The 12,438-nt window shown below is 38.8% G+C and overlaps 1 protein-coding gene across 1 annotated transcript in view; it reads left to right on the forward strand.

Moving 5' to 3' along the window:
• Positions 1–12,438, forward strand: part of LOC105234121 (acetylcholine receptor subunit alpha-like 1) — a 240,840-nt gene that overhangs the window by 202,260 nt on the left and 26,142 nt on the right. The window contains exon 5 of the mRNA XM_049450344.1: positions 5,979–6,159. Coding sequence (XP_049306301.1) covers positions 5,979–6,159 — 181 coding nt within the window. The remainder of the gene's footprint in view (positions 1–5,978; positions 6,160–12,438) is intronic.

Here is a 12,438-nt window from a genome sequence, read left to right on the forward strand (position 1 = left end):
ATGTTTTTGCACGTAAAATAAGACAGAAATAAAGTTAGACTTATAGAGCGTATCAGCTTCTCAATTGTCAACAGATCTCAGGCGCTATCAACTGTTGGGAATATTTAGTCTGAACTTGATCTCTACGCTTGGATTTTTGATGGAATTTATGCTGGTTCAGAGATATATAAAGTCTTTAACTTTTACAAATTTAGAGCCGGTGACAGTGTGGCAAGGAATCTTTGTGTCTGGCCTCCAGGTAATTTGCCTTGTCCTCGCTTTCCACAAGACCAACTTCATTCGCTTATTTTTCTAGGCTGGAAAAGGCTGCACTGATGGCTTTGTTGTGAAGACCTACAATGTTAATACCATCTGCGGCCCCCAGTAGCTTTCCATTTTGGAGTAGATAGTGCCACTGCAGCTGATATTGGCGGAACGTATCAGTTTTTCCAGTATTATATTGAAGAAGACGCTCGAGACAGAATCGCCCTGTCTAATACCTGGTAAGGGTCGAAGAGGTCCTTATCGATTTTAATTGAATTGACTGATGGTTATGCTTTCATACAGGGAACTGCAGGCTCAGGAAGCACTTGTTCGACATGGCCATAGTCTCGCATTGATATTAAATTTAGATATGGCAACTTTGAAATCGACAAAAAGGTCATGGGTGTCGATCTGGATTTGACGTATTGAGAACATCTGGTCGACGGTGGTTTTCCAGATCTAAAGCCACACTAATTAGATTCAGTTAGTTTATGTACAATGAGTTTAAGTCTTCCAATACTGTCGAAAGGACCTTGTAAGCAATTTCCGCGCTAATTAGTGCATACTGCAAGATCTCCCTTCTTTTTGTTTGGGCAGAGTACACTCATATTTCAATCATTGGTCATGTATTTCGGGTATTTCTTATAAGAAGACCGTTCTTGTCATTATAAAAGCCGACAGAGGATTAAAACCATTTGTTTACTGGCTTAACTTCTAATTAGAAGAGCAAGTACTACGCCACTGCCCATGAATTAATACCTAACATTAAATCATTTGGCAAGAAAAATAATCTTTTGGCAAGGAAATAATAATTTTCGACGAAAAGGTTCAGCTGTATCCGACCATCAACTGCATATGAGGTAAACAAAGAAGCCGAAGTATGAAGAAATAATTTAGTTTTTCAGCAGCTGAATGTTCTAGTGGTAAAAAAAAATTCAAAAACGGGAACTACGCTATAATACGCACATTAATTAATTACAGCAACCATATTTGTGTATACCATACATATTATTTACTATATCTATATAGATTTCAATTCCCCAAACTGACCGCATTTCGAAAGAAACACATACTTTGTATAATTTTTTCCAAAAGTATATAACGTATCACCAAATACAAGACCTACGAACGCTTAATTGGTTTCGTCTGACAGTTACAGTTGGTCGCTTTTCACGAGCGATAAGTGAAAAAAGAAAACGGCATTGCCGCCAAACGACGTCACGTACACAGAAATATACAGGAAAAAGCACTTTGTCGCATAAAAGGCTGAGCGGGTTGTGTGATCGTCTGGGGGTTTAAGCAATTATGCTCCAAAATACATAAAGCTAATACACATCGCAACCCTTGAATACATGTACACTTGTCTAAGTGTGTATATTACAGCCACGCTCATTTATATATGCACGCATCTAGTAAGTAAGCATGTAAATCTGCTCAGCCACCATAATACTAGCGATTTTGATGCGTCACAAAGTAAGGCAGCACTTAAAAGCTCGAAAACCAAGAAAGCATACATTTATACTTTGCTATGATTATGCGCACACACACGCACACTTGCAGACGCGCTTTCATTTATTTCCACCCTTCAATTTCCACACGCAGGCAACCTTTACTTTACTTAATACCTTGTAGGAAAAGCTTAGATGGTGTAACTTGTCAATTGAAGAATCCTCCGTCTGACACATAGATGGCGCTACTAGAATTAATTACATATGAACACCCTTGAAGTGAACTATCTTTAATAAAAAAAAACGAATTATGCCAGAACATATCTGTTATTAGATATGGTAAGCCGGGGACTTTTCATTGGTCCTGTTAGAAGGTGTCAAGAAAGCAGGACAAAAAAGAAAAGAAACATACTCGGTAGTTTGCTATAGAGAGAGCAATCAGACTCACTCATCACACTCACAGCACTCACAGAGAAATTGTGCTTTGCTTGCAATATTATATTGCTGCATCCATGAATTGTAAAAAATCAAAATATTTTTTTCTGCCTTTATGGCGCGATGTCTGAATTTGGTATCCCACGTTGCGCAGTACCAAAAGCTACGTCAGAATTGGGAAGGACCTTACCAAACCGTTCGATACCAAACGATGTTTCAGATAAGGCGGCTCCCTTACGTGTAACTTCTTCAACCCTTGGAGAAAATAACTCGAGCTGAAGAACTTAATCGAGCAGGTACAATCTTCTATAAGAGTATACAGCTGCTGGTGTACGCCGATGATATTGATATCATTGGCCTTAAGAACCACGCCGTTAGTTCTGCTTTCTTCGAGATGGATAAGCAAACGGGTCTGGTGGTGAACGAGGGCAAGATGAAATATCTCCTGTCGTCAAACAAACAGTCATCGCACTCGCGACTAGACTTTCACGTCACTGTTGACAGTCATAACTTCGAAGTCGAAGGTAATTTCGTCTGTCTTGGAACCAACTTTAACAGCAACAACAATGTCAGCATGGAAATCCAACGCAAAATAAACTTGCCTACAGGTCCTACTTTAGACTGAGTGGGCAATTGAGAAGTAAAGCCCTTTCTCAACGAACAAAAACCAAACTCTATATGTCTCTCATTATTCCCGTCCGACATGGACGATAGCAACATCTGATCAGTCGACGTAAAGAAAAATTCTGCGTAAGATTTATGGTCCTTTGCGCATTGGCCACGGCGAATATCACATTCAATGAAACGATGAGCTGTATGAGATATACGACGGCATTGACATAGTTCAGCGAGTTCAAAATAATCCAGCTCTGAAAGCATTTGACGCAGTACCCGCCGGCGGAAGCAGAGGAAGAGGAAGACCTCCCCTCCGTTGGAATGACCCGGTAGAGAAGGACCTGGCTGCACTTGGTATCTCAAATTGGCGCCAAATTGCGAAAAGAAGAAACGATTGGTGCGCTGTTGATAACTCTGCTTTAACATTTCAAGACGATTATACTTCTAAAACTACTAAGCATAAAAACCATAGTCGTAGTTGAGGAAAATAGTAAATTACTATTCGTAATAAATACCAAGTTAAAGGGAACCTTCTGAAAGCTACAAAGCTAAGCTAAGTTTAAAAATGCTGAAACTGGCGCTCATTTAAACTACAAAATTAGTTCCGATAAAACACATGCACTTGGAAAACTCTCTCTCTCTCTCTGTATCTCTATTTCTCTCTTTATATATATATATATATATATTTCTCTCTACTCTTATTTATCTCCTTCTATCCCGCTTTATCTTCACATCTGCTTCGTAAGCGTCATCAGTTCCTACAGGGTATACATGTGTGTGAGGGTACATATACGTATACCCTTTTTGTTCGTGCATGGAATGTCGTCTGCTACTTACTGTCTGCGATATCATAAAGCCTCTTCTTCTCTTGCTCCACACATATCTCTCGGTTGCCAACTCTGTCCTCCCCTTACTGTTTGCCATTTCTATTCGCGCTTAATTCCACCAATTAGTTTTCATGATGATCCGAGAAATTAAAATCACTCAAATTGTGGCGAAGCGTACATATAACGAAATAAGTATGTTTGTTTGGCTATCTCCAATTCTTGCGAGAGTCTAGTTATGGTGAACTGGTTAGGCGGGTGATTAGTGCTGACACCAAACTCATTGCTGGGGCTTAGAACCCCCCCACCCCATTTATGACTTGCAGTCAGCTGTGCCACACCCCCGCCAAATCACATGAGGCAAAGCCTTTGGAGTTTGTGCTGTCTGCTAAGTAGGTCGTAGTCGCTCTTTTATCAGCTGCAATGTGCCACTTAGTGATTGGTGTCAAATGCGTGTTGAAAGGACGTGGGACACATCGTGCCGGGCTTGTCTTGACGCAGAACCACGCAGCGAAATGCGTCCTGGGATCACGTCACTCGTCCAGCCGACAAAGTATCAAGTGCATGTGTGGTACGCGGCGCAAGTAGCGTGGTGAACTTCTGCTATTATAACTGAAAGTATAACGCATTTATATGTCAGTGAAGCGAATATTATATCGATGTATGTATGACATACTTGTATATCTCTAATATCATTTCTGTTTGCTTATGATTTAATTTAAATGATTGCTGATGATGAGCTCTTACTTTGTTTGATTTTGATAAATTGACATAAGTTCTTGTGCTGGCTTATGATATGTATACTCAGGTCGAAACAACATGATGTAGCCAAAGCCTTCTATATGTTATTTTATTTATATTTTGTTTATTATTTTTTAAGTTTTTTAAAAAATATAAGCCTTTTCCTATTTTCTTATAGTTCTCTACGACCAAAGGATATGCGCGAAATTTTCTAAATAGATTCATTATACTCTTAAAAAAAAAGCTAAAGAAAGACTCTTGCTTTATTAATGATTTTTTTTAAATTCATTAAGATCGTATTGCTATTTTGGTGAGAGAATGTTATCAAAGGCTCTTAAAAAATGCTATCAAAGAACAAAACTAGAAAATACGTTATTTGCGGTTGCATCACAGCTCTAATATTCTTCAGTAATCTTCACTAATTCAAAATATTTATTCCATTCAAGAACTGTGATAAGGCAGCTATAGTATATACTATATACTATAATAGTCCGGTATGGACCGTTTAGACAAATCAGCAGTTTTTAGGGACTAAGGTGCTTTAAGCGAAGCACATATGCTCTCATACAAGTATACAAGTACATCACACCAAGCATATATTTAGTAATGAATGAAGATTGGGACAGACTAAGCCTCAGAAACCATCTTATATACAAGTAGTTAAATAGCAATGGTTCCATAATTTTCTTCAAAGCCCTTTTTACAATTTATGGTATATAGTGATTCAACGATATAGTTCACAAGAACGATCCAATAAAAATTTAGCCTTTAAAAGTAAAACGATATAATCTTAACTCATTATACTTGACCCTGCAGTGTTCCAACTTCCTGAACATCTCTGAAAAGTATGTTTTCTGGAAGTATTCAAAATAGAGCTATTCTCGAAGTGACTTACGTGAAACAGAAGGAAGTCGTACGGGACCAAGTCTCTAAAACTCAGAGATTATGGCAATAAAGTGTAGCCTAACTTTATCAGTTTTGCAGCGGCGTTGAGGAAATTGTGATGGTTTCCATTGCCATGGTGAAAGGCTTTATTTATATTTGCCAAAAGGGAAGTTCTTTGTAATATCAACCCAATCATGGTTTGTGGGTTGACAGATGGATTTGGAAGCCATTTTCGCTACACCTGGATATGGCTTATCAACAACCAACATACAAATATGACCACGTTGAAATTCGCTTAACTAATTTTGACAGAGGTCATTAAAGCAAAAGAGGCACAATATTCTGTATCACGACGCTTCTTGATGCCACTATTTGTGGAATAACTGACCGATTTTTTTCCCTCATCCCAATCATACGAAGTCGCAACAAGCTTAATTTTCAGCTGTTAAGTCTGTAAACGTTTTTTTCTAAATAACATACTGTCTTTCTTGTTCATACTTAACAATATGGAATATATTTGCTTTATGAGAAAAAAGTCAAGTTTATAACTGTCAAGCAGAAAATATCAACTCTTCACACAGATATGTATAGGAATATTCCACAAGAATATAATAGAAGTAGTTTTCTATTTTTTTTTACCTTCGTTTATTTATTTTTAAATATTCAATCAACACAATTATTGAAATACAAATTCACATGATTTTCGATAATGATTTTAACATCAAGCTATATTAACGCTTACAGGCACATAAATTAATTGCCGTTAAATTCACTCTTCTCTTTGCAGCGCTGACGGCAATTACGAAGTGACAATAATGACAAAAGCAATTTTACATCACACCGGCAAAGTGGTGTGGAAGCCGCCCGCCATTTACAAATCGTTTTGCGAAATCGATGTCGAATATTTTCCATTCGACGAGCAGACGTGTTTCATGAAATTCGGCTCATGGACATACGATGGTTATATGGTGAGTTCAATTAGTAGAAAATATAAGGATGATAATAATAAATGAATAGTTGCACGTAATTGGAATCTTTGAAGTAAAAGCAAGCTTTAAAAGGGATGTAAGTTTTCAAATTTAAGCTCATATTTTTTATTATTTAATAACTGTTTTATTTCTTTCGAAAGCAGTACTCGTAAAAAACGATATTCTTCTTTTGAAATATTGCCATATTTATATCTACATGTTACGAATTTGATGAATTGATGTGATATGGCATCATCGTAATAACAATGTCCGAGGTATGGGCATTACAAAAGTATAAAATGTATATTACGAGTAGTATTCATCTGAAATTAAACGAATGAATGTCGTTGGGTTTTTCTGATATTTTCCCAACGTAAAAAAAAATCATCTATCTTGTTCGTTTTTTTAATTAGGGTTTGATGTACAATTTTTGATTGGTTCATCTTGGATGGAACACTGTAAACACTCTCTGGAATCTTGAAACCCTTCAACTAAATATTCTTCTGAAATATTTGATAAAGGTCCCTGACGAAAAGAACAATTCTTAATTTGAATACCGTGATTGCGGAAACAATTCAAAGCCCAATTCATGGATTTTAGCCATCGCTTTGTAATACAGTAGATTGGCTTGGTGAAATAGCACTTAATTGTATGGCTATGTAATAAACGCTGTTGATGGTGCTTCGTTTTTTAAGATACAAAAAAAATTATTCCAGGCACATCTCAAAATGCAGGCACCATTAACTTGTCTGTCGACTATTGCGTTTTTCTATGCTTTGAGGTGGTTTCTTTTCGTCGCTATTTTTGATCAAAAGTGAGTTCGTGCGGCACCCGGTTTGAGCAGACCTTTCTGATACCCAAATATTCGCAAACGATATGATATAATCATTCAATTGATATCTTTAGAGTGTCTGCTATCTCTAAAAACCTCACTTTGCGGTCGTCAAAAACAATTTTGCGGACTTTTTTGATGTTTTCGTCAGTGACAACCTCTTTTGGGAATATACTGCGTTCACTGTCTTCGGTCTTCATTTCATCACGTCTTGATTCACGTAGCAGTACTTGACCCTTGATTTTCCTAGGCCTGTGTCCGAAAACTTGTCATCAAACCAAACTATTATTTCAACTGTTTTCTCCTTCAAATATTAATATTTTATCAACACGCGAAACTATATTTCCTTATCGAATGCGATATTTGCTGTTGCCAATCCGCAAAGGACCATAAATCTTCCGCAGAACCTCATCAGATGTCGTCATCGTTCATTTCTCTGCGCCATATAGCAGGACGGTAATAATGAGTGACTTCGTCGAGAGAGGACTTTACTTCTCAATTGCATACTGAGTTCAGTTCGAAATAACACTTGTTGGCAAGAATTATATTGCGTTGGATTTCCAGGCTGACAGTGTTGACAGTGTTTATGACTGTCAGCAGTGATGTGAGTGCCAAGTCGCGAGTGCAACGACTCTTACTTTAATGGCAGGAGGCATTTCGTCTTGCCCTCGTTCATTATCAGACCCATTTGCTAAAAAATAGGGAATCCAACATCCACGGATATTGAGGGTAATGATATCAATATAGGAGATTGTACCTTCTCGATTAAGCTCTGCAGTTCGAGATATTTTCTCCAGCAATAGATTTCCTCCGGCTATATTCTACAAAGAAGCTGATGAATGCCCTTCATCACTTATCGCCGTCGTATTTGAATAGCTCGGCCACCAATCCATCAGCGCCCGCGGCTTTGTTTGTATTTTAGACGCGTAATTGCTATTCGAACTTCTTTATGGTCGAGCAATGGAACGTCTGCTTCATCGTCAGCGATTTCGAAATCGGGTTCGTCACCTCCTGGCCATTCAGCAGGCTGGAAAAGTGTTCCCACTACAATTTTAGTAAGCTCTGGGTATCACTTATTAGATCGCCTCTGGGAGTTCTACAAGAGTTTGCTCCGGTCTTGAAACCTTCTGTTAGCCGCCGAGTATTACCCCTGTCGGCCAGTTTATCAAGCTCTTCGTACTCAGGCATTTCTCATTTCTTCTCTCTTTTTTTTGTCTGAAAATGCGTATCTTCAGCTCTTGGCACCTGTTCCATCCCGCACGTCCCGTCTATTTTCTCTGCACTGCGACACTGCACTCCTCATCATACCAGCTGTTATTTTGTATTTTCCGAAAACCAATGGTTTCCTTCACAGCTGTATATAAGGAGCTTGAAATATCGTTCCACAGTTCAATTATGCCGAGTTGCTGACGAGTGAGTTGTCTGTTGTGATTGCAGCTTATCGATGTCGAACCTTCCTTGTGTTTGTTGACGTGCGTTTCTTGCTGCACGGAGGCGGATGCGTTTCTTGGCTGCAACGAAATAGTGGTCCGGGTTGATATTAAGAGCTCGTAGTTCTCTTAAGTTGAGGCGTGGGGGCAAATAAACAATATGGTAAGGAACTTTGCTTTGATATGAATTGTGACTAGGCGTTCATCCACTGGAGTGAATACCATGACTCAGCGACGGAGTCTCTCTTTCACCACGAATCCCACATCTCTTATACGAGGCTAAGGAGTTATGGTTCGCCTTCTCACTTTACTTCGAAACGGATGTTCTTTGGGTACCCAAAGGATACTTGGTCTAACACCGGAAGTCGTGAGTTTCTTGAGCCATATACATATAAAAGATTCCTTTCTGGCCACCCCCAAGTGAATGGCCATCAGGGAACTTTCCTCACTTGCGTGAACTTCTTCACATGACTCCATCTTCTAGTAAGTGGCAACTATAGGAGTTATCAATTGAACTCATTGCTCTGAATTTACGGAAATTGTTATGAAGAAAATCTATAAATTAATTTCGCCAAGGAACTACCGGGAGTCATAAGAGGAATTGCAGTGCAGATGTTGTGCATATCTAGTTCGATTCTGTCACACAGCAAGCCTATAACTAGATCTAGGAATTTAATACTTGAAGGTTGAAATTTTTATTTTAATGGAAACCACTTTTGCAGTCCTTAATTTGGTGAAAATTGAACTATTTGACAAGGCTATGAAACCAATAAATTAAGCTTTTGCGGCCTGTCACCATAGAATGACTAGTTAACACTGTTAGCCAGAATTTTTTTCTTCATTGCTGTCACACTTCCCCTCAAGCGCCTGTAAGTCAAAATTTGACAATTCTATACACACCTATGAGCATCAGCGTTAACACGTGTTTGTGCGCGCAGCAGACACAGCTGCATTATATGCTATGTACTGTTACAATGACAGTTTGAGAAATATTCAACTGTCAAAAAGTGAGCAAGCATCACATTCATGTGAAATGGCAGCACACAAAAGCAAATAAGGTCAAGCTATTGCGTGTGGTTGTGCCAGTGAGGAGGGAGCGGTAGCGAGTGACGAAGACAATTGAATGAGGGACAAGGGACATTTGTGCGAGAGAATACAATAAGACAAATGTCAATGATGTCAGACAGGGTGAATTTAAAGAGGGGCGTAAAATGATAAAGTGAAATGAAATGCGATGAAATGAAGTGAAAAAGTCATAGGCCACGCAAGAGCGTACTGGTGTGTGTTGAATAATGATAACAAAGAAAGAAAGTGAAAAAACACAAAATATTACAACAAAAGAAATAAAACGGAGAAGTAATGTGAGTGATTTGAAATGAGTTTTCATGAAAGCGTCGGGTGGGTTGCGAGGTGTGGCGTGACATGAGAAGCCGACCGCGACTGTTGCACAGCTGAAAATGATACTTACAATTGCCTAGCCTGTAAAAAATGTAGTGTGGTCAGCGCACAAAAGAAATTATGCTACAATAAAAAAGTAACAGAAATTGTACGAGATAAAAAGTGAGGCCAAGTGAACTTCAAACAAAAGTTTCAAAGAAAAAAATATTTTTTATTTATAGTTATATATGTTAACAGTAACAGTTCTTTATTAACTTACTTCAATTGTGTTGTAATTGTTGCTTCTTGATAGACATGTGTCCAAAATGATTGATTGCGCTTTTTTTGTTGCTTTTAACAATGGTGTACAACATTGCTTTAATAATGGGTTATCACAGAAAATATTCCTTCCTGAAAATACAATTACCTTTACTTACCGCAGAAATTATTGTGTCAATATATGAAAAATTGTGCCTCACATCAAAATATTTAATATAATTTTAAGTACTCGTACCCAGTTGGCATTTCATCGTTCTATAAAAAATAGATATGACTGAGGTAGTCTTTATTATAACTTGAAATTCTGTCCATAGTACATAACTAACATCCAGGAATATTGAATAGTCGAAAAAGTCTTTTCGTATTTCTAATCAAACTTCAACTTACTTCGTTTTATATTTGTAATGAACCAAATATATACCATTTTGGTCGACCACTATTTTCCATTTTTTCGCGAGAGACATTATTCCATCAGGGTTCTGGTTTCTCAGCGAAAATTTGCGACAAGTAATTTTTACAGGCTTTTCTTGCTGCCATCTTTACTCCATTAAGGGAGTTCTGCATTGACCAAAACAAATGGTAGTCCGATGGTGCAAGGTCAAGGCTATATGGTGGATGCATCAAAATTTCCCAGCCAAGCGCTCCCAGTTTTTGTTACGTCATCAAAATGTGTGTGGTCTAGCGTTGTCCTGATGGAAGCTAAGCCCTTTCTGTTGATCAGTTCTGGCCCTGTTTCTTCGATTGCTTGCTTCAATCTCATCAGTTGTTGACAGTTAAGGGTAGCATCAATCGTTCGACCGGGCTGGAGCAGCTAATAGTGGATGATTCGTTTCCAATCCCACCAAAGACTCAGCACAAACTTTCCCAGCGTCAACCCTGGCTCTGTGACCACTTGTTGAGTTTCACCACGCTTGATCCATGATATTTTTCACACAGAATCGCAGATGTTAATTCGGTCCTTTAAATTTTTCACAAACAATTCATGTGGTTCCCAAATATCGAGCTTCTTTTTGTAGTCAGCTTTTTATAAATGGTTCAAAACCGTTTGATGATGAATGTTAAGTTCCTTAGCGATGTTGTGGCTGTTTATGTGATGGTCCTGGTCAACGTTTTCCATAATTCCATAAACTTTTTCAACAATAGGTAGACCAGAGCGAGGTGCATCTTCCACATCGAAATTTCCGGAACGGAAGCAAACGAACTATTGTTGTGCTACACGAACTGATATGGTCAGCTGCCAAAGTTATGGCGTTCAGTCTATGGTATGTGTCTGAAATCATTTTTCACGTTTTCACTACCAAAGCTTTATTGGGATCTTTCTTCATCAGCATCTTGGTGAGAAAAGGACGGTTGCAAAATTGCAGACGATGTCTCTAATAATTTGCATAATTCGTAGCCCGACAGAAAGACCTTCAGACGAAGAGACAGACGGTATTGGCTAAGTTAACTCAACCCGTCACGCTGCTCATTTATATAGATACTTCAACGATTTTCTAACGTTTATTTTTAGGTTTTACAAGCATCATGGCAAACTTAATATACCCTGTTCTTCTTCTTCTGTATTGGCGTAGACATCGCTTATTTATTCTTCTTTTTCGCAGCTTGGCGCCAATTCGAGATACCCAGTGGAGTCAAGTGCTTCCCCACTTGTCTTTCCAACGGAGTCTCCTTGTCTGAAACCTCACTTTCCTCAACGTCAGCTTACACAGCCGTATTAACTTTGCGGGAATACCAAGTTCAGACATAGTAGCTTAGAGGCAGCTCTTTTTCGGTCTGTCGAAGGCAGCTTTGTAATCGATGATGAGGTGGCGAGTGAAGATTCTCTTTTCACGGTTTTTTCCAAGATTTGGCGCATGGTGAATATCTGGTCAGTTATTAATTTGGCCACGGTAGTTCGCGCAGATTATAGGGTCTCCCTTTCAGTGGATTGGGCAGAGCATATCGGGCAAGCTTTCGTCTGACCATACTTTACAAAGAAACTAATGCATTCTCCTGCAAACCCACAATCCAGCAGCCCCCGCCGCTTTGTTGTGCTTCAAACGAGTAATTGCTATTCGAACTTCTTCAAGAGCGGTTTCTTACGGGGATATCAACAGAGCACCAGCATTTTCCCAATAAAGGGACCGGACGTTAACACGTTTGCAGTGATCGTCATCAAAAAGGGGGTCACTCATCCAGGCTATTTTCTTCTTTTCATGGGGAATGCTTTTCACGTGACGGGTCTCAAACCCAGCGCACAGCCCTTAGGTTGATGTTTTGCTTTCTCTTTTTAGCTTGCCTTGAAATTGAAGCTTTTTTACTACCCGGAAGATACTTGGTCTAAGACCAGAAGTCGTGTGCTGCTTGAACTCATTTTAAGGT

The sequence above is a fragment of the Bactrocera dorsalis genome, chromosome 2 (genome assembly GCF_023373825.1).
Source record: "Bactrocera dorsalis isolate Fly_Bdor chromosome 2, ASM2337382v1, whole genome shotgun sequence".
Classification (NCBI taxonomy): domain Eukaryota; kingdom Metazoa; phylum Arthropoda; class Insecta; order Diptera; family Tephritidae; genus Bactrocera; species Bactrocera dorsalis.